General features: G+C 47.9%; 1 protein-coding gene across 1 annotated transcript; it reads left to right on the top strand.

The window, feature by feature from the left end:
• Positions 1-5,595: 5,595 nt before the first annotated feature.
• On the top strand, positions 5,596-22,044 carry ABCC10 (ATP binding cassette subfamily C member 10). The gene is made up of 22 exons (XM_084203009.1): positions 5,596-5,758; positions 6,317-6,513; positions 7,419-8,787; positions 10,001-10,228; positions 10,421-10,577; positions 11,283-11,416; positions 11,879-11,958; positions 12,107-12,278; positions 13,247-13,345; positions 13,563-13,752; positions 14,126-14,203; positions 14,593-14,784; positions 15,081-15,216; positions 15,591-15,786; positions 16,503-16,846; positions 17,013-17,182; positions 17,486-17,646; positions 18,068-18,321; positions 18,628-18,773; positions 19,226-19,323; positions 19,522-19,634; positions 21,540-22,044. The coding sequence occupies exons 2-22, from the start codon at positions 6,353-6,355 to the stop codon at positions 21,673-21,675; spliced, it is 4,614 nt and encodes a 1,537-aa protein (XP_084059135.1). The 5' UTR covers positions 5,596-5,758; positions 6,317-6,352; the 3' UTR covers positions 21,676-22,044.
• Positions 22,045-22,523: the final 479 nt, after the last annotated feature.

The following is a 22,523-nucleotide window of genomic DNA, read 5'->3' as shown; positions in this document are numbered from 1 at the left end:
TGCTCAAACATACACACCATTTTGAAGCATACTATTTATAAGTAGTAGCAACAAAGAGCAGCAGGAATGTGATCTGTCTGATAAGATATTTCTGCTGGGAGTGATTTAGTACAATTGTATTAAAACTGACCCCCTTTAAGATTTTCTGAATGAGTGCATCACTACCCAGGCTCAGGAAATGCACTCAGTCATCAAAATAAGCATGAGCTATATAAAGACTTACTTTTTGTTACCATTGTCCTCTTCTCACCTTTCTGTCCTAAGGCTTGCAGTATTCATCAGCGACCTTAATTCAACTGTAAGAATTCCTGGGATAAGAACCTCACCTTTGAGGATGTGCAGTAGACTGTGAATCTACTTCCTGTGGATGCTCAACCTGTTCCAGTTAACTGCCCTAAGCAGCAGACTCAGTGACACCCAGAGAAACAAAACACGTTGAGATAACCACAAAACTGATGTGTATTTGGAACTTCCCCTCTAGTTTTTTGTGGTAGATCACATGCAAGTAGTTTATCACTGTAAGGAATATACTGTTACCCAAATATGTTCTGTTACTTTATTCAAAGGAGGGACATGTTTAGTGTCCTTAGTGTCAGGTGTCTGCATCAAGCACTCAGTTTGACCAACTGAAGTAAATAAAAATAGTTGAATGTGATAAAAAGAGTGAGAAAAATTACTTGTTTGGTTTTGGACATCTCTTCCATGCTGTTGCTTTCTTTACATCAGTTTTTAACTATAGTTTGGTTTTTAAATGGACAGTAAAAAGCCACAAACCCAAGAAATTCTGCAAAACATTTTAAAATTCAGTTTTCTATAATAGCTGGGCATCTAATACCTAAAAACTTTGCAAAATGCCAGAAAATAATTTTTTTCTAACTTTTTTGCCTTGTAGCCAAAGGAGGTCTACAGGAGGTATTCTGGTGGTTTCTGACCATAGATTTTAGTGGCATTTGGAAGGTGAAAGAATCCAGGTAATAAAAACTGAAGAGAAAGTTCATTAAAGTGTCTTATCTGCACACCAGTAAGAAAACTGCTCATGGGAAAAGTAGTAGAAAGAAAGCAAACACCCTATGTGTTGTGATGTTAAAAGAGTTCCTAAGAGAAACATTCCATTTGTTGGAGACTGACCAGTGCTCATTAGCATTTCCTAGCACCCTGTCATCTTACTGAGCATTGCCTTACAGTTACAATTTATAATTGCAATTTATAAACTCATTTTCAACTAGATGTAGTATCATCTTTTAACCACATGCCTTACGAAGCGAAGTTTTTAAAGGGACTGAGCATCCCTAGTAGGATCCAGTTAAATTATTCCTAAAATTAGTACTGAAATCTGGGCCTAGTTGGGCAGAGCAAATTGAGACTCCTCACATCTTTGGAAGAGGAAGCACTACAGTTTGTCTCAGGGATTGAAAAAGTCAGTCAAGGTCCCTACCTGCTTTGCAGAGGTTTTTGTAACGTCCCTGCAATTGGTGCTCTAGACTCTCACTGGATGACAGAGGTGCCAGTCAGTCTGTTCTGGCAGAAGTTCAGCTCCTGAACTCCTCTTTGGAATTCCAAGACTCATAGTTGAACTTGCAATTAGCTGCTGCTTGCAGAGGTTTTGGCTAATTGGATGCTGAGGGCAATGTTGGGGTAATAAGGTATCTCTGAATTCTCATTTGGCCCCACATAAGAAAGGGGAGCAAATGGCATTCAGAAACAACAAAATAAGAAAAGTTGGGAGTAGCTTTGTATAAGTAAGTAAACAGAAATCAGAATTGAAGTTAATTCAGGTTGGGCCATTAGGTTAAGAAGCAGACAGTAAAAGACAAAAATGTAATACCTTAATTATAATTTTTTACCTTCTTGTCTGAGTCAAGACTAGATCCAGGGACATGAGACAACCATCTAATGTTGAATGGCTAGGCTATGAGTAACAACAAAGACAGTTTCTGTGTTTCTATGACAGAACTGGCATTCTCATGAGGAGATGCAGTAGAAGATACTCATCTGTCTTCTGAACTTGGCATTAGTTTTTTCCCTGGAAAACAGGGCACAAAATCTATCTTGTGCTTTCAGGTCCAGGCAAAGCAGCTTGTTCATGAAAAATTTTGGACTGAGCCAAGTAATCAAACCTTCGTCTGCTGTGTCGTCATGGAATTTGAGGATGGTTCAGCTGATAGCAGAGTCCTGGCTGGGAGCACAGAAAACACATCCAAACAGACAATTGCTTTCAGAGATTTTACATCTATAATTACAAGGCTGATATTTCTGAATTTAAGGCTTGTCTAGGCTGGCTTCTCTTTCAGCTCAATATTTACTTATAGCTGGGAAGTGGAATGGGCATGCAGCCTACACTGATTCCCTGAGTCCCGGGATTGGTATTAAGTAATCTGTTACAAAACAAACTCATCAGAAAAGGGGGGGCAGTCTCCCTTTGCCAGATAGCGCTTCCTCGCTGGGGATTTATCAATCTAGAGCATTAACAAACTCTGGATAATAGTGAATAAAATCTGGCCTGCATGGCCTGTGGAGGTGGATTAGATGAAACCTAATGTTGGTGGAGTTTTTTTTCAATTTTGAATGCTCTGATTTTTTTTATAATTTCCAGGTGTATGATTATTTATAGTGTGCAAGGTACTTTGTGTGCAATATAGCCACCACTCCACATGCCTGCACATCTTAAATCTGTCAAATATGTAGCGGTAGATGGTGTAGGCAACAATATTCAGGAGCAGGAGAAATAGCCAAAAGAAAGCAGGAAAAGGAGGAATGTCTACTTTAATTCTTGCTGTGATGCTGTTTCAGTGCACTTATGCAAAACAGGCAAAGTGATTTCAGATCAGCTTGGGTGAGCTGGTATTTTCCTGGAGTTCCTTTTTTAATACTCTTTGTGTTTGTTTTCCCATATGAGTGTAGGCAATGCTGTCTGGACCAAAAAGGAATCTGTGGCACGTGAAAGTTTTCCATCTTTCAGGTGAAGTGATAAAGTTTGTGGTTTTGAACCTGAAGAGTTTAGGAGAGATGAGCAAGAAGGATGGAGCATGTGAAAAAAGAGAATGCTGAAATACAGAGTGGCTGAATGGAAAAGCTCTGAGAATGATTAGTTCATGGGAGAAAGGGTGTTCTTTGTTGATATCTGAGAACTTCTCTGGTATCTTATTAAGACATGGGATGTACTTGTTTGGTTGGTGTTGTGGGTATTTTGAGAGTATTTCTTTGGTTGGTTTTGGACATTTCTAAGTTGTTTGGATTTGTTTGTTTATTTTCATTTGGAAATAAATAAGACATCAGAGCCATGAAATCTGAAATCAGCTTCACCTCTGTGCAATTCAGTGCTTCAACCTCACACAACCCCTACTTGCTGTTTTGAGAGTTTGCTGCTTTCACAGCATTTTCATTGAAGGGAAGCTTCCCTGAGCAGAGAGGACATAAAACTCACTCTCAAGGCCTCCTCAGGAAAGTTTAGTCTAGAAACCTTTGGATGACCTGTGGGGGAAAAGAGCAGGCTGGCCAAATACGGTGTACAGTATGAGTAGCTTGGTCATGTAAAGGCAACCTTGCAATTCTGACACACAGATTGCTGTCAGGCATGTGAGAAAAGATTATTAAACGAGGGAGGGGGAGAGAGAGAGAGACTTGCAGAAAATGCACTTTCCTGCTCCTTTCAAGGAAGCTGTGATTAAAGAGTAGTGTGAGCTCTTGCTCTTAGCTGCTGTTCCACACTCCCTTAGCCAGATTGCTCTGTTTGCTCAGGAATATCACTGATATTTTCCTTCCTCAGCACTGCACTGATAACACCTCTAAGGTCAGAGATGCTTTTTGTATCTCGGGTGAGCTCCACATTGAAAGTAAAGCTTTCTGCCTGTGGTGGTTATATGCTTATTTTCCCTGGCAACAGAGTACTGGCGAAGGGTTTGGGACAGTTGAAACATTCAGATCATCCGCTATAAAAATCACCGGTAGCAGCTAAAATCGCTAGGTAGTGTGGTGACATTTACAGCACTCTCCTATTACTGTCCAGAGCAAATGGAGCTGGATGTCCTCTCCAGTTTGGTTTCTCTCATCTGGAAAGTTGTGCATTTACTCCCCCCAACCCCAATGCAACATACTCTTATAGTAAAGAATGAGTGTCACATTTGGGGGTGCTGCTTGCATGTGTGCTCATGCTCCAGACAGTCACTGAACCCAACACAGGTGAGTCAGAGAGGATTTTTTTACCCTGTGTTATTCGGATGGTTGTGTTAGGTTAACATCATGATCTCTCACTATGCCAGGAGATCTCTGCCACTGTGAGTAGACTGTGTTATTGGCAAGGTGCTCTTATAGTAATGTTATTTTCATCTTGTAGTCTTCTGTCTTACAAGCAAAGAATGCTGTACCTGTAAAAGTACATTTATACCTGTAAAAGCACTGCCTGGGCTATACTGCTGATGTTTGGATAACACAGTGGTCCATAAATATTCCTGTGCTGGCTGACATGGTGACACTGCAAGTCTGTGATGTGCATGTGGTGTCTGTCAGTGTGTGTGAAAAATGTGTATTTTATGATCGGCTTTTTGCAAATATTAAAATGAATATTATATGTGTTGTGTTAGAAAGGTATGCTGTATTAATTTTCTTAAGTAGTGTGTTAAATATAGTTTTAAGTTATAACATAATGTTAAAATAGAAACTATGCTACGTAAGATACTTTTTTTTAAAGAAAGGAATGAGGTACTTGCACCGAGATAGCAGCCACAGGACACCCAAGTCTTTCAGAGAAAGAGAATTTATTGCCACATTATCAGAAGAAACAAACTTCTTCCCGCCTCGCTCAGTTCTGAAGATGCCGTCAGGATTAAGAGGAAGAAGTTGACACTGACCAGACAGAATCCTGTGTTTGAATGGAATTTATGCATCATGTATGAGATGTATGACTATGCAAAGGCTACTGCCTTTAAGGGTTAATCCTCTGTTATGTGTGTCTTTTCCGGGCTTAGTTTGCCCAGAAAGAGGTTACCGGGACTGTCTGTAACGCTTTGTTTTTATTGTCTTGTAATGTCCTAAATCCTAATTGCCCAATTTTTTATTACTCTAATTATATTACTGTTTTGTTACTATTCTATTACTATTAAACCTTTAAAATTCTAAAAACAAGTTATTGGCCTTTTTCACAGTGTGCAAACAGTTAAGATGCTGTGAGCCAAAAATCATAGGAGAAGGAAGGGAGGGATATGATCACCAGGACACAACTAGAGGAATTTTGGGGAAAATCACGTTCATGGCTGGAGCCTAGCTTTTAGTTTGGGTAATTTATATTTTTTAACCGGAAGGTGGAAGTCTGAGCGGGCTGTGCGCGCTGCATTGGCTCTCGGTTGCCTCTCGGCTCCGGCCTGGATCGCGCTCGGGGCTCGCCCCGCCGCTGCCGGGGCTGCGCTGCGTCCTCCGGGCCGCCAGGGGCGCGCGGGGCCCGCGCTGCGGTGAGCCGAGGTACCGGGCCCGGGGGGCGGCGGGGACGCGGGGGGGCGCGCCCGGCCCGGGCACCTGGCGGCCGCAGCGCCGCCCCCGGAGCGGCTGGCAGCTCCCTGCGCTGGCGGCGGCCCAGGCCCGTCCCGGGGTGCTGCTGGCGTGCTGCCGTGCCCCGGTGCTGCCGTGCCCCGGTGCTGCCGTGCCGAGGGCCGCTGTGCCGAGCTCGGTGCGGCGCCCGGCCCGTGGCGCTCAGCCATCCCCGGGCTGGAGATGGGACGGGCTGGTGCGAGCAGAAAATCTCCTTATAAAGCCGAGGCCTCGCCAGGTGTGCTTCAGTCCGCGGGGTGGCACACACAGGGGGCTGGCTCGCCAGTCTGTGTAGCTGTCGGGTATCGCCTGCTTCAGGATGGGCACCAGCATCCTCCCCTGCCGTCTGGGGGATGTTTCAGGTTACACGCTGCCTCAGGGAGTACCTTGGTGGGAAGTGTTGTGAACATGGAAATACAATGAATAGGTTATTGTTTAAGCAGCTCAAAATATTTTTCATGGCAATCCATAGACAGGAAAATACTTCCATATACTACTTACAGAGCATAAACTTGCCATGGGGAAAAAAAAATCAACCTGGAAATAAGAAGGATTCCAATTCACAGGGCATTGCAGGCCGGGAGTTACTTAAGGAAATAGACAAGATAATTTCTTTTCAGCTGGCCCTTGATCATTCTATTAAGTAGATTATATGATAGTGAGTGAACAATAGCCAGGCTTGGACTATGACCCAGGAACTTGCTTCTAACTCTCTGTTAATTACTCGTCACTCCATCTTGGACTGGGGCTGTAGTTCTTATGTTTTTTACCTCATGCTGCTTTTTCTTTACCCTAGGACATTCTGTCTCTCAGACTGAATTACCAGCAAAGGATGGAGAACATCCTGGCTAGTTTGTGTGGGACCAGCCCAGAAGATCCACTCCCTGTGTGGGTTCGTGGCAGCGTTGGCCATTGCTTTAACCAGCTGACACTAAGTGTGATTCCTCATGTGATCCTTGCAGCGGTCAGTGCCTGCTTCCTTGGCACTCCGAGGTATGACAAGTCTGGCTCTTGATTACTATGTAGGACTGGAGGTGGGGTGGAAAGGCTGGAAATTGTATCTCCCTATCATAGCCTGAATATGTAATTAGGGAAGGACACAATATTATAATGCTATTATATTTGTCAGCATCCATTTTAATTCAGTGTACAGAAAGGAATGCAGAAAGAATAGAGGGGATTGTGGGCATAAAATCACAGAAAGTAATTAAAAACTTTTTTAGTGAATGAGGACTGGGGAAACTGGGAGTATTCTGGTAGAGTATATAAATGCAGGGTGCCATAGAAGATGTATATAAGGTAAAAAGGAGTTCAGATAAATGCAAAATTGTTTTTCTGTTTATCCTCTTCTGAAATTCCTAAACGTAATTCCTTTCACTGATACTGAAAGGCCACAAAGAATCCAGTGATAATGAAGTATTTTGATGGGCAACAGATTATAGACCTTACAAGCACAGCATCACTGAAACTCACAGTGATAAAAATAATGTTTCTAGAAAATATATCCAACAGACCAGGAAATCAAGGATCAGAGATGTGACACAGGGGATTTCATCATCCAAAATTTGTGTTAAAGAACTTGTATAAACTTTTTCTTGCTGTTAATCCTCAAGAATTGGAGTCTGATTTGACCACAAAATATCATAGTTAGCAAACAAATTTCTGTAAATAAGTGCTTTTCTTTGGTAGCATCTGACCAAAGAGCAGGCTATATTGACCTGATGTAGTTTAGTAATGCCTACAGTCAGAAAAAGTTACAGATCTAGGGAGGTGTATCTGGAAGGCTAAGTAGGGGTGGATGTCTAAACATGGGGAAGAGGAGAAGAAGAAAGGACAGTATGACTCAGAGGTAGTGGAATTCCAACTGTAATTTATTTCACTGCTCTTTCCTCCTCAAGGTCTGGCTCTGGTGTGCCTTGCAGGCCAAGCTGGGGGTGGAGAATCGCTACCTCCTTCATACTTGCTGGCTTGTTCCTTGCTGACACCATCCCAGCCGCCATTTCCCAGCAGGAGCTGGGCCCTGTGTACCTGGAAGTGCTGGCCAATGGCACCGCTGCCCTGACATGGCTGGTGCATGGCTTCGCTCTTCTCATGCTCTGCAGGTCCATTCACGGCTTTACCCGGGGCCCCGCAGCCCTGGCTCTCCTCACTCTCTTTCCCCTACCTTCCTTCATCATCACCCTGGTGTGGTACTGCCACAGTGGGACAGCTTGGTCCCCTGCCCACCCCGGTGCCTCCGCCAGGTTCGCCATTCTGTGTCTGCAGCTGGCCTCTCTGCTTGCCTATGCGGTCAGCTACCTCTTCCCCACTGCTGCCAGGCAAGACTTCCTCTCCATCAATCGCTCCTGGCAAGAGGACCAGCCCATCTCAGAGCCAGGGATCCCAGTGCCTGACCAGCAGAGAGTGGCAGAAGATGGGGAGAGCTGGCTCTCCCGCTTCTTTTACACCTGGATGAACCCCCTTATGAAGCGTGGCTACCAGCAGAAGCTGAACCAGCCACAGGACGTCTATGTGCTTCCTCACCAGCTCCGGGCTGCCAGGGTCTGTGACCGGTTCTACTCTTGCTGGCAGAAGAAGGCAGCTCTTCAGCAAGCAGAGGAGGAGACAGTGTCTCTTACCAGCCCAATCATTGCTGGAGGTGATGGGAGCAGTGATGCTCCAGACAGCCCACAGCATGCCCAGAAAGCTGTGCGCCTCCTGTCAGTCCTTCATGCGGCCTTCGGGCTTCGTTTCTACACCCTTGGACTTCTCAAGCTGGCTGAAGGTCTGCTGGGTTTTTCAGGTCCTCTGCTTCTGAACTTGCTGGTGAACTTCATGGAGTCGCGGCAGGAGCCCCTGAGCCATGGGATTCTGTATGCCCTCGGGCTCTTTGCTGGCTCCTTCCTGGGCGCTCTCTTGCAGAGCCAGTTCAGGTACGAGATGAACAAGATGGCGCTGATGGTGCGGGCCGCCGTCATCTCTGCCATCTACCGCAAGGCTCTGCGTGTCAGCAGCACCAGCCTTGCCCGCTTCACTGTGGGGGAAATTGTCAACTTCATGAGCACAGACACCGATAGGTTGGTCAACTTCTGCTACAGCTTCCATGAGTTGTGGAGCCTGCCTGTCCAGCTTGCCATTACTCTCTACCTCCTCTACCAGCAAGTGGGGATAGCCTTCCTGGGAGGCATGGCCCTGGCACTGCTGCTGGTGCCCATCAACAAGATCATAGCCAACCGCATCATGGGGAACAACAAGGAGATGCTGAAACACAAGGACACACGAGTCAAGGTGAGAGGCAGTGGTGTCTCTCTGAGTTTGTATATTTTCCCTGTTTGTCCCAGAACGTTGGTTTCTTGAACACTAGTCATGGTCCAAGGCTGTTGAGAAAAATGCCAGAAAGGGCAGACACACACACACACACACACACACACACTTTGGTCAAAAGTGTTTCAGGGTGATGTAGTTTCACCACCCATAAGATCATGAACCTTTAATGCTTGTCTTGTCCACTGGGCTAATTTGGTTTCCCTTGCAAGTTTCTTTTCTGTGTGGAGTAAAGGTAAGACTCCCAATGGCTTCCTCTAGATTTGGAGTCATTCTATTGCTCCAGTGATGCCATCAATGATGAAGTGGCTTTCAGTCTGGACAAGGGCAATGATCTTGGATGTAATTTTATATAGCTCAAGGCTTGGCATTCTTAGTCATCTTTTCCCCTGCTTTTCTCCTATTTGCAGTGCCATCTCTCCTCTCCACATGTCAGACATTTGATTCCCACCTTTTAGCATTGTATCTCTAATTTGAGGGGACAGCAGTTTTATTCATGCTTTGAAGCATGAAACATAGGTCAACTCCCTGTCAGAACTGTTGGCAGCTTTAAAAATACATATTTTCCCAACAGTAGGTGCATCTACCAGAGTTGTATCTGATGATGCTGAACTTTCTCCAACTGTTGTAAGACTGGTTTGCCAAATAGAGTCTCTTTTGTTAGTTTTATTTAATGTTGGGCAGAGACACAGTCAGCTTGCTCTACATATGCTGACCTGAGAACAGAAATGAGAAGACTGCATCCTGCAGGGACACCAGAGTTCTGGAAATGAACCAGCCAGGCTCTGGATACAGACCAGCTGTGTCAGGGCAGGACCAGGCCTGAGAGTCAGATGTTATCTGAAGGCACTGTCAAGTCAACACAAGTAAATAGTATCCAGGCTGGAGCTAGCAATTCCACGCATCCCTTCACCTGTGTTGTTCATCTTTCACTTGGAAAGTAGCGTAATATTTTGCCTTTTTCTTGGTTTACACAGCATGGGTGGCTGAAGAAGCTGGTGGCACGGATGAGCACAAAGTTTCCAGTAGTTGTCACTTAAGTTTACGCCCTTTGTTAGCAATAAATGGTTCCTGACATCTCTAGCTTGACCCTTAGCAGGAGATAACTGCACACCCAGGCACAGCCCAGGTTGGCTGGGCACTGTTTGCTTGATGTTCTTTTCCTCGTTGCCTGCAGCTAATGACAGAGTTCCTGTGTGGCATTCGTGTGATCAAGTTTTACGCCTGGGAGAAGCACTTCAGCACCAGGATAAAATCCTGCCGGGCTAAAGAGCTGCAGAAGTTGCGGGCCATCAGTTACCTGGATGCTTTGTGCGTGTACATGTGGGCAGCACTCCCTGTTGTTATCTCCATTGCCATCTTTGTCACCTTTGTCCTCTTGGGTCACCAGCTCACTGCCACAAAGGTGAGTAGGTAGAAGGGAGAGCTCCAAACTTGTCTTGTGCAGAACACAGTCTACAGTGGAACTGCAATCCTGAGGCGTCTTCTCTGGGAAATAAACCCAGCCACAGCTCTTCAGGCTCTCACTGGTGAAGCTGTTTGGAGGATACTGGGGAGATGCTGGCTCCAGCTCATGGCTGTTTGCTTATCCACACAGGTGTTCACAGCGTTGGCCCTTGTTGGGATGCTTATTCTACCCCTCAACAGCTTCCCATGGGTCTTGAATGGGATCTTGGAGGCCAAAGTTTCCCTGGATCGAATCCAGCAATTCCTTGAACTCATGGATCAGGAACTGGAAGCTTATTATGCCCTAGGTAACGGTTAAGGAATCTGCCGGGCCTGAGACTGTGGCCAGCAGACATTCAGAGCAGAGAGCTGAGATGTGAGGCCCAGGGGCAGTGCTGGAGAGCAGCTGGCTGTCACCCTGTGATTCAGGATGTTCAGTTGGGTAGAGGCAGAGTGGATACACTTCTCTTATTTTCTGTGGAAAGCAGGAGACAAGGCTATAGCATTCCACTTTACCAACCGTAAGCCACTGCTTGTCCCAACAGAGCCATTAATATCCCAGTAGAACAAGCAGCTCTGTCCTCTGACCAAAGCTCTTCTGACACTGAAGCCATGAAGAAACTTGGCTTCACATGGCAGAAAGGCTTGAGTAACTGCCTCTCTCCTGAGCCATATTAGCTCCCTTTCCTTCTTTCATTGCCTTTGGCCAGCTCCCTGCCATTCTTTTATCTTCAGCAATAATAAAGTGAGGTTATATCATTGCAGTGTCTCCCTGACAGCCATGTGTGTCTGGTGTGAGCTGGAGACAGAAGGGTTGGAAGAAGGGATGTATAAGTTTAAGGGCAAGTCAGTAGGCAAGAGTCTCATTCTGTGGTTGGGTTAGGGGCATCATGCAGTGCCTCATCCATGGCATCTGTATTTGGGAACAAAGCTGATGATATTTGTGATGCCAGGTGCCTTAATTTTCCTGTCTTCTCATAGCAGTGCTTTGCTGTTTGGGTTTTCACTTGTAGATAGCCCTTCAGACACTGCCATGGAGATGCAATGTGCAGCCTTCTCATGGGTGCCAGTTGAGGAGGAAAGCACCAGGCAGCCCTCATCCACAGGCACTCTGCAACTGCACATCGAGAACCTGTCAGTGAGAAAGGTGAGCAAGGACCTGGGAGGTAATAGAGAAAAATGCATTAGAGAAAAAATACTGGAAACTAGAAATAATGGAGCAGAAGTGGCATGTTTTCCTCAGTCTAGGAGCTATGCATCAAAATCTTCTCTTGGTCAAGTGGCACAGGACACTGAAAGGCTGAAAGGCACTAGAGAACATCCATAGCTTACAGACAGGAGATGAACTAGTTCTCTCTGCTTTCTACTGTTGCTGCTGGAGACAACTGGACAGGGAACAGAGCAGGGCTCTAGAGTTAACATTCCTTGCAAATCTGTGTCCTGTCATATCAGGAGTCTGGTTTACCTGGCAACTGTACCCAGCTGCACTGCTGAGCATGAGATGGTCCTAGCAGTCCAGCTTCCTTACAGCCTACGTGCGGCTCAAGAAATCTGGACAAGCTACCCTGCATTAGCACATCAGGTTGCTTCTTTTCCTTTCCCTTTGCAGGGAATGCTCCTGGGGGTTGTTGGGAAGGTTGGCTCTGGCAAAAGCTCTCTGCTTGCAGCCATCACTGGAGAGCTCATTAAGTAAGTAGCCTAAAGAGTTTTCCCTGCCTGGTCCCTCCATGCCACGGCAGGTGGGAATTGTCCAGTGCTATCCCAACTTATGGGTAATTTTGATCTGACAGCAGTTTTTCTTTGTTGCCCTTTATACCCACTTCTGTTGTGCTTGCAGACAAGGTGGACGAGTGTATGTTTGTGACCTGGAGCAAGGATTCGGTCTGGCCACACAGGAGCCTTGGATACAGTTTACCACTGTCCGCGAAAACATCCTTTTTGGGCGGGAATATGATGCCAGGCTGTTCGAGGAGGTGCTGGAGGCCTGTGCCCTCTCCGAGGACCTAAATGTGAGTCCCTTGGCTGGAAACCTGCCTGGACCTTCTTGGCAGGCTTTTGCATCCATCCTGAGCCTCATGGGATCAGTGTCTGCTGCTCCAATGTCCCATCGCACAGTGTTGCTCTGATTACCAAGCTCACACCATTCCTAGCGTGCCCACACTTCTTTAAGGTGTGAAGTCACTCTTGTAGCACTTTGGGTGGTTTCTTCTGCTGCTGATCCAAAAGCTCTTCATGCTGGGGAAAGGAGTTGTTCTTGCAGAGCTAATGACTGTTGGGTTTTTCAGGCAGAACCTATCAGCAGCTGATGCTTTTTTGGGGGGAGGATCAGAAGCACCTTCTTTGGGGTTTTGAAGGGCTAAGTCAGTGTTCCTGACATATATTCTGAATCTGAGGTTTATTGACTGTATTAGCCAGTAAACCTAGCTGTATATACGGTATATATAGGAATCTAGCCTTCTCCCAGTTTATAAGCTAATGCCTGATTTTCTGAAGCTTTAGCAGCTCCTGTTTATTTTGGCTGGAACTTATGAACACTCTGTAAAGGCACAATTTTTATTTGAGATTTTGTAAAATACACCTATGCTACCAAACCAAGAGGAGACTTATTTCCAGGTACTGACATTTGGTAGTTTTTACTGCTACGCTGTTTGGAAGGACCCTGGCATAATTTTGATGCAGGCACAGCCCTTGTTCTCACAGAAAATTACTGTGTGCAATTACCTTGGACCAGATGTTGCTCTCAATGGGTAGTTAGGATGTGATCACCCTATTCTGGAGTGTAAGAGATTTTTGTAGCATAAATAAACCTTGCCGGTTGTCCGTAGAACCAGTGTATAGATTGTTGCATTGTTTAATTGTTGGTAAGGTGTCAGCCTTAGAAATTACTGCCAGAGACTGGAGAGGGGCCCCTGTGTCTTGGTTTTGGGTACCCAGCAGTTTCTTGTCCCTTTCTAAATTATTTTCTTGAATATTTCAGATTTTACCAGCAGGTGACCAGACAGAGGTGGGTGAAAATGGTGTGACACTCAGTGGAGGACAGAAGGCTCGAATAGCCCTTGCCAGAGCCGTTTACCAGGTAAATAACAAAGGCATTACTGTGTGGCAGATCTTGCCAAGTCAAATATAAAGAGTCTGGAAGCACTCAGCTGTACCATTCTGGCAGCATGTCTTTAAAGCACATTGTGCTAGCCTAAAGGTGCTGCCACACAGAGACACTTGGACTTTTCTCTACAGCACTGCCTGCTCCAGCAGGGCCAGCAGCTGTATCCTTTTTTCTTTTGTCCCCCTCCCAGGAGAAAGAACTTTACCTCCTTGATGATCCCCTGGCTGCTGTTGATGCAGATGTAGCCAAACATATTATGCGGAAATGCATTTTCGGAGTTCTCAAACATAAGACCAGGGTCCTTTGCACTCACAGGACAGAGTTTTTGGAGAAAGCCGATGTCTTGTTGCTGATGGACAATGGCAGGATAGTTAAGACAGGTACACTGTCTGGCTTCTCAGGCATTCACTTGTGCCTGTGTCTTGGAATGGCTTGAGGGGATTAGGATTGACTGGTGGGGAACCGAGTGATAAAAGAGGACACTGAGAACACTGCATGTGTGCAAAGATGGGGTGCAAGAGGATGTGTAGATGTACCGATAAAGCAGGACAGCCCTAGATGTGGGGAGCTATGAGGCAGAAAGAGTAACAGGTTGAATGGAGCAGAGCCTTCAAGGGTACACTTGCTGTATAACGTAGGGAATGTTATGAGAGAACAGAACTGGGTCATTTCAGAGCAAGAGGCTGTGGGAGGGTGGAAAGTTGTCACCCGTTCCTCACAGCTGCTGAAGAATTTGCATGTCTCTCTTCGCAGGCACACCAGCTGATATCCTGCCACTTGTTGAAGCCTTCCCCAAGTTCAAGGATCCAGACAAGGGGGATAAGGATAAAGGTCTGTTCCTGATGAGCTTAAGGGTAGCTGGGGCAGCACAGCTGACCTTCCAGACAGAACCTGTACCTGATGGCTGCTGGCTTTAGAGCAGAACTCCATCATCTTGTTCTGCTGTTGGAGTACTGATATGTGGGTGGTGTATACACAGAAGAACAGAAGGCCCACATATTATTGGGCACTGGTCTGGAGTGGTATTTCAACCTCTTGTTCCACTTGTAGTCTAGTTTTGGATGAAGAACTGCCAGGGTTGGTGCACCTGTCTTGAAAGAGGAGAGAGAAGGGGAAAAAAGTGTCCCTCATAGTTTAGACTTGCTCTGTTCACATTTAGGAACAGCTGCAGGAAGAATTTAACACTGCACTGACCTTTGCTTTTGCATCTATCCCCACAGCCCCTAATGAACAGGGACGGGAAGAGGCTGTAAAGACAGAGGCAGAAGAACCAACCCAAAACCATAATCTCATCCACAGGGAGGAAGAGAAGAAAGAAGGGGCAGTGGCTTTTCAGGTGTACAAGGCCTATTGGATGGCAATGGGCAGCTGCTTAGCAATATCAATCCTCTTCTCACTGTTCCTGATGCAAGGTGAGGCAGTGACCCAGCAGCACATCTCTCTTTAGACACTGTTCTCCTCTTGTCTCATTCCCTGACTGCATGGAGTCCAGAAGGAAGGACGCCAGGGCTTTGAACACTCACCTCTGTAGCAGTGCTATGTCGCTTGCTGTTCACTTGCTCCTGCTCTACTACTGACAGGGGGAAGACTATACAGGGCAGCGAGACTATGCAAAAGTTGTCCAGCAGCTTCCCCTCCAGCTTGTCAGCTTCATGTTTGCTGATTCAGAAGGAGAATTTCTCTTTACGTAGTCTGTCTTTCTCTGTAGCATCCAGAAATATCTCGGATTGGTGGCTGTCATACTGGATCTCCAGCATATCCCAGACAGCAAATACCTCTGTGATGGCCTGCTCAGCTTCCCTGCCTTCCCCAGAGCTGCTTCTCTTCTCCACTGCTGGGCTTGTGTAAGTGAATATGGTCCAGAGGTGCCAAAGGGAGCAGGAAATGTCCTTAAGTGCATTTCCTGTGAAGATCCTGGAGAGCAGGGATAGATAAACTGACCACTTCACTGCAGAGGATGTGTGTGGCTGCTTTGACAAAGAGAATCAAAATCCCTGATCTGATCATGTGCCAAAAAGGCTTCTGTCTGGGGCTGATGGAAGACCCCTAGCTGCATAGTAATCAGAGAATTTGTCCCAACATGCCAAAGGGGTGTAACAGGAGTATCAGGCTAAAGTATCCTGATTTCCCCTGGAGTATGCTCTTGGGTTCTCATGCCCTGTCTGTGAGTTTACTGTCAGGAGGATGTTGGATTCATAAGCTTCCTCCTTTTTTCCAGTTCCCCCATTCAAGATCTGGACAAGACCCCAGCCCCTCCCAATGGCTCAGTGGATGTGAATTTCTACCTGATAGTTTATGGGAGCATTGCAGGGGCCAATTCCCTCTTCACCATTATGCGGGCATTCCTCTTTGCTTATGGTGCTCTCCGTGCTGCCTCTGTCATTCACGACCGACTGCTCCAAAGGGTTCTAAAGGTAATGGGCACAAAGTCCAGAGCAGGCTGAGGCTCCTGCAAGCTGACATTCTTCTCATAACTGGGACTACAGTTCTGGGAGATAGATTAAGTTTTCTGTTGGTATTGGCTGGGAGGACTGTATTCCAAAGGGCTGCACCACAGCTAGCCCAAGGGGCCAATGAGCGGGGTTCAAAATGTGTCCTGTTCATTCCATGGAAGGATGATTTATGGCTCCCACCTGCATCTGTTCACTTATTAGCCTTAGATGTATAGCCAGTCAAGTCAAAGTAGCTTTTACAGGATGGTGATTTTAGGTTTAGATGAGATTGGAAGGAGTTATTAAGCAAGATCTAGGGCTGATGCTGGCATATGTCAGTTAACTTTATGTTTTTGGTTTCCTTAGGTCCTCAGGCTAGAGTTAGGATTAGGAAGTTCAGATTAGAGGCTAGATTTGCCTTGCTGCTGTTGGGCCATCATGGTGTCTGAGTGCCTGCTTTCTCAGTAGCTGTCAGCCATTCGATACAGGAGTGCTTCCTTTTACCATGCAAACAGTATGTGAGTTGTTTGGCTGCCAGTGGATGCTGGCTTTGGAGGCTGAGGGAAGGAAGTGGGTTGTGGTGGCCACCTCCTTGTGGCCTTATCTGCTCCCCTTGGTGCTGCTCTCCTCTCCACTGTTCTGTGGTTGGATCTCACAGCACCTGAGTGGCTCTTACTGTCTGGTTTCCTTACTGCCAGGCCACAGTCACCTTCTTTGACAGCACACCAACAGGCCGGATCCTGAACCGCTTCTCCTCAGACCTGTACTGTGTGGATGACAGCCTGCCATTTATCCTCAACATCTTCCTAGCCAACATCTACGGGCTCTTGGGCATGCTGGTGATAATGACCTATGGCCTCCCTTGGATTGGTCTGGTCTTGCTCCCTCTGGCTGTAGTCTACTTCTTCATTCAGCGCTATTACCGATTCACATCCCGGGAGCTCAAGCGCCTCCACAGCATCACCCTGTCTCCCATTTACACCCACTTCTCAGAGACCCTCTCAGGACTGAGCACCATCAGAGCCATGCGGGCAACAAAGAGGTGAGCAGGGAGCAGAAGCCCCCAGAGAGACAGAGCTCAGAGCTTTGGCTTTATAGGCCAAGGCCTTCCTCTTGTGGGGCTGGTTATAGGGTGGCTGGAATGCCCTTTGTCTGGGGCAGCAGGAGAGGAATTTGAGTGATGCAAACCTCTGCTGTGTGCCTGGCAGGTTTGAGTTAGAGAATCAGCTGCATCTGGAGCAGAACCAGCGCTGTCTCTTTGCCAGCAAAACAGTGATGGAGTGGCTGGACATCCGCTTGCAGATGATTGGGGTTGCTGTGGTTACTGCTATAGCAGGGATTGCCATCATCCAGCACCAGAAGCAGCTGGGAAATCCAGGTAGACTGCCAGGGACTGATCTATGTCCACTCCTAGGCTGTGCCCACGGGGTTCCTCCTCTCCCAGCCCAGAGCTACACATTTTTCTACACTGGGGCAAGATCCAGAGCTCCTGCTTCCTGTAGCAAGTCACCCACAGTGTAGTGCTTCAGTTCTTGTCTCTGCTCCTGTGTGTCTCCAGCCTCAAGTGTGACCCCAGACTTCAGAGTCTTGACTTTTCCTTTGTTTTTTTTTTTGTCTGCCCAGCAAGATGTCACCTCCTTCCCTGCTGCTAACATTCTTGCTTATGCTTTTGTCCTCACAGGACTTGTGGGCCTGGCACTCTCATATGCCCTGTCTGTCACACACCTGCTCTCAGGCCTCATTGACAGTTTCACTCACACAGAGATGATGATGGTGAGTGTGGAGCGGACAGAGGAGTACACCACAGACATCCCCATGGAGCCTCAGGATAAATTGGTCCAGGTAAAAGCTCAAATGTGTTCTCAGGTACTGGTCCATCTTCTGGCTCTTCGCCCTGCACTTGCACCCCCTGGGGAGATCACAGGGTTCCAGTGAATGGGTGGAGGGCCCTCACCACAGAAACCACCTTAATCACTCATCTTTGACTAGTGTATCTCCTGGTGAGGCTGAATCTCTGGCAGGAACTGGTGAAGATGGGAGTGATGGGAAGGAGTAGGAAAGCAGAATGGGTGCTAGATACAAGCTGTCATGGAAGAACAAGCCCAGGAATGGGCTGGAGGTGGGACTGGGCTGCATGCTAGTTCTGCTCAGAAGCCAAGCAACCATCTAAAGGGAAGGGTTGGGGCTTGGACTGTGGGGAGGTGATGCTGAAGATGACAATCAATCATTATCATACCTTTCCTCACCTGTGTATCCCTCTTAGGTTTCTGCTGACTGGCCAAGCAAGGGGCTTGTGGAGTTCCAGCAGGTGGTCCTGGCATACAGACCAGGCTTGCCTAATGCACTTGATGGCGTGAGCTTCACTGTTTACCCTGGAGAGAAGCTGGGCATTGTGGGTCGCACAGGTTCTGGGAAGTCCACCCTTTTCTTGGCCCTTTTCCGCATGGTGGAGATGAAATCAGGCCAGATTCTCCTTGATGGTGTTGACAGCCAGCTGGTGGGCTTGGAGGAGCTGAGGTACGGCTGAGCAGACTGAAGGGTAGCTGGTGGTGGCTAAGAGCTGTCAGTGGCTGGATGCCAAAGTAAAGAGTGAGGAGCAAAGGACTTACTGTTGTGGAACCCTCTTTTCTGATTGTGGCAGCTTTTTACGACTCTCTGTTGTTTCTTGACAGTTGTGCTAGGAAAACCAGGCTGAATATGACCCATGTCTCTGTGCCGCTAAGATTTGTAGCAAATTAAGACACCCCATGAAAAAAGAAGTAGCAGATCTGTGCTTTTCTGCAGAGCCCATCCCATGAGCCCTCAGCTTTTGTTTGCTTGCAGATCTAGGCTGGCCATCATCCCACAGGATCCATTTTTGTTCAGTGGCTCAATCAGAGAAAACCTGGATCCCCAGGGGAAACGGACAGATGCTGAGCTCCGCGAGGTGCTGGAGCAGTGCCACCTGTGGGATGCTGTTACTCAGATGGGTGAGCTGGAAACCAGTGAGAGGCAGCTGATGAATGCAGGTTCTGCAAGAGGAGGGAAGGACTTAGCTCAGGCAGGGAGCTGAGGTGGATGCAGTAGGGAATGGGTTAGGCAAGGTTAGAACCAGTGTGGGAGCAGGTCAGTGGGACCCGGTGGCATTACCTGACGTTTGGAGGCAAATGGACTGTCAGGTGATGGACTGGGTGGCAGTAGTTTGCTGGTGAGACCAGGCCTCAGTGGGTGTTAGAGGAGTAGCTGAGAGATAAGCCAGGCCTTTGTTCTAAGGGAACTGTGCCAGATGTTGCTCATGTCCAAGTGTAAAGGCTTCAGTTCCTGAGGCCTGGGCCTGAGCAGAATTGGGATTTTGTGTGCTACTGGGAAAACCTTGGACTGGTGGAGCTGTTTGGGGCCCTGTGTGGATGATGCAGGTGACTGCTGATCTTGATCCCTGCAGGTGGACTGGACAGCGAGCTGGGAGAGAGGGGAAAGAGTCTGTCTGTGGGACAGAGGCAGCTGGTGTGTCTGGCCAGAGCCCTCCTGACGCAGGCCAAGGTGAGTGCACTGCCTCCATCGAGCAAGGGGGAGGGTGACCTGCTGGTGGCTGTTTGGGGACAGCAGAGGAGAGTGCTGCAGAGTTGGAGGTGTAATGGGAACAGATATCCTGTGCTAACTTCTCAGGCTGTCTCTAGCCAGGGAGTGGGGCCTCTGCTGTGGTGCTTGGGAGCTGCCTTCACTCTGTGTCCCTGGCAGGTGCTGTGCATCGATGAGGCCACAGCCAGTGTGGATCAGAAGACAGACCAGCTGCTGCAGCAGACCATCCGCCAGCGCTTCGCTGACAAAACTGTGCTGACGATTGCTCACAGGTAGGGAAGAATGTCTTTGCCTAAAGCTGTGCACAGAGGTCTCTGTGATAAGGTTTTTTAAGTGCCAAAGCTGGACCTTGCCTTTTGCCTTTTCTGCTGGGTGCTGGGAACAACTGGATGTTGGGGAAAATGTTGTACCCAGAAGCTGGTGTCAGCAAAAGGCAAAATGCAGCATCATATCACAGATTTCTCTTCCTGGGCACTGCCTACTGGTAGGGCAGGTGAATCGTTCCTTATGGTTCTGCCACGGTAGGGTGAGGAGTAATGGAGAACTATCCTATGGAAAGGGGCAATGTGGAGACAGTGGAGGAGCAGGTGTCCCTGGCTCAGTAGAGGGCAGTGCAGGACAGCCAGCAGCAAAGGGCTGCAGCCAGCTACTGGATGGTTGTGTCTTCCAAAATCGAGTTTTAGTTCCAGCCTGCACCCTATGCCAGCGAGATAGACACTGCCCAGGCAGGACAGGATGACAGTGATTGCCTCCCATCAGAGAGATTAAGAGTAGAACCAGTGGATGGCTGCAGCCAGAGGGAGGAGGGCAAAACATGAATACTGCAGAGAAGGGATGGATCAGCATTAGGTGGTGTTCTCTGCTCTTACTCTTGCCAAGTGGAGGAGCATTTGGAGGAGGGTTATGCAATTGTATGGAGGGTGTTTTCAAAGCACAGAGGTTACCACAAAAATAAAAATCAAATGAGCAGGTGGCAGGGGCTGGTGTCCTGCCGCACAGGAGTGGGAGTGATGGATGACAGGCAGGGTGGGCTGGGCCTGGCAAGTGAATCAAATGGGTCTTGTTAAATACATTATGTAGGAGGGAGCAGGAGGGGTGTGAAGGGAATGTGGTTCCTACACTAGGGATGTTAGGCATAAATAAAGTAGAAGTGCAAGGGCACTGTGGGCTGAGGTGTGTGTTTGGGCTGGGTGTGGGGAGGCCACCTTTGATGGGGGAGTAATTAAAGAGGAGAAACAGCAGAGGAAGGAGTAGCAGAAGGCAAAGCAGCAAGACTGAGTTGAAGATGGCTCCAGCCCCTTTTCCACTGGGATGAAGAGCAATGGGGGAGAGCATTAAGGAGAGAGAGGTGATGATGGGGTTGTTTTGTATCCATGGTTTTTCCATGCCATTCAGCTTTGGGTAAAATCCAGGATGGGAGGTGACTCTGTACTTGTCTCTTGCCCCTCCAAGTAATTTCCAGTGCTGCAGCCTGCTCTCTCTTGGAGATGAACATGTAACCAGAGTCTTGAACTCCATAATGCCTTTTACCTGCTCCTGTGTAGTGTCTTCCTTGTGATTTGCAGCTTCACAGGGCTGTAGTTTCACACTGAATGGTGCATGACTGCACAAAAGCATTCCTGTCTTCCCTATCCAGAGCCAGAGGTTGCTGTTCTGCTGGCAGTCTGGGCAGACATGGGCACATATGTGTGCAGTGAGTCCTATGGTTGGCTGTCTAGTACAAATCCAGTGGTGCTGGCATAAGCAAAGATGCTAGACTGCAGGGGAATAACAGCTGATGCACAATTTTTGCTGCCCTTGGGAGGTGGCAGGTGAGGAAATGTTGGGACAAATAAAGCAAGTCACTAACGCCTGCGGGAATGGAGACATTTTGTGTAACCCCAGAATCAGGCATGCCCTGAGCTTCCCCCCAGAGAACTTCCCTCTGTGCTCCTGATGCCCTGCCATGCCCAGCAACTGGAAGGGATCACTATGCTCTCCTAAGAGGTTCTGCATTTCAGCAGTGAGCAGAGGCTCTCTGGGGAGCTGCACTGCACTGGGGCCTTGAGTGCAGAGGGAGATCCTGCACAGCTCCTAATGCTGGGCATGTCTTGGGCCACCCTTAACAGCAGGGGAAGCAGTATCCAGAGCTTCTCCTGAGATCCAACCACGTGTGTCCTGGCATTTGTTGTCCACAGGCTGAACACCATCCTGGACTCGGACCGCGTGCTGGTGATGCAAGCTGGGAGAGTGGCAGAGCTGGATTCACCCGCCCGCCTAAGCCAGAAAGATGGCTCCTTGTTCCAGCACCTCCTGCACAGTCGGCAGCAATGATCTCCCTCCTGGGCTCAGCCCAGGCAGCCCTTCCAGCTGGGTGCCTGGCTTTCCTCACGCCTCAGACACCAGCCCTGTCCCTGTAGGGCCAGGAGCTGCTGAGGTGAGGGAGGGGCTTATTCCTGCCTGCAGGCAGCAGCTGTGTGTCCTCAGGGACAGGAGTATGGCACTGTGGCCTTTCCTTTAATGGGGAAGATGTGACCTGCTGCTCAGAGTTATGCAAGCCTGGTTGGTGGGATCCTGCTTCCCTCCAACACTTCCCTTTGAGATTACAGAGGGATTTTCTCCTCTCTGAAGAATCAGTAACTCCTAGTTTGAGACTTAGTCTGACGTATGCAATGTAAAATAAAGTGGAAATATCCTTGTGAAGCTGTTGATTCAGGTCCTTGGCCCTTTTCCTCAGACACTTATGTCCTTTTGAGATACAAGAGTGGTGCCCTCTCTACATGAACACAACCCTACCTACCTCTGTTATTCCCAGAAGGCTTTTCCAAGCCCAGAAGGTTGCACCCGGGACCTTGCTACTTTTCCTCTGGTTTTCAGTGGAGAAGGCCTTTCCCTGAAGGGGCTAGAATGCAATTGCATTAAAGGCTTCTAAGGCTAGTTTATTTCAAGACCACACCCTCAAGGGAAATTCCCTATCCCTCCTGCCCTGCTCCCAGCTGCACAAAACCCACAGCTGCTTTCAGTTTTAGGATCTTGCTTTTGCCATAGGCACCTGGGACTCCTTCTTCCCAACACTCTTAAGGCAATGCCTAACCCACACATTTGCTATGCTGTCCAAGGGTAGGTGCCATTCCTTTCCCTGGAGCTGCAGGAGCCATCCCCACCCCTGCAGATGGAGAATA

This window comes from Fringilla coelebs (assembly GCF_963513975.1).
Source record: "Fringilla coelebs genome assembly, chromosome: 3".
Taxonomy (NCBI): Eukaryota; Metazoa; Chordata; class Aves; order Passeriformes; family Fringillidae; genus Fringilla; species Fringilla coelebs.
Note: the sequence above shows the minus strand (reverse complement) of the source record. Positions and strands in the feature narration are given on the sequence as shown.

What these genes read in the sequence shown, in the direction of transcription:
- ABCC10 (XM_084203009.1), top strand. Translation starts at nt 6,353, where the DNA reads ATGGAGAACATCCTGGCTAGTTTGTGTGGGACCAGCCCAGAAGATCCA. An exon ending in TTGCCAGAGCCGTTTACCAG is followed by an intron (nt 13,346 to 13,562) that starts GTAAATAACAAA and finishes TCCCCCTCCCAG; the next exon opens with GAGAAAGAACTTTACCTCCT. An exon ending in GAAGCAGCTGGGAAATCCAG is followed by an intron (nt 17,183 to 17,485) that starts GTAGACTGCCAG and finishes TTGTCCTCACAG; the next exon opens with GACTTGTGGGCCTGGCACTC.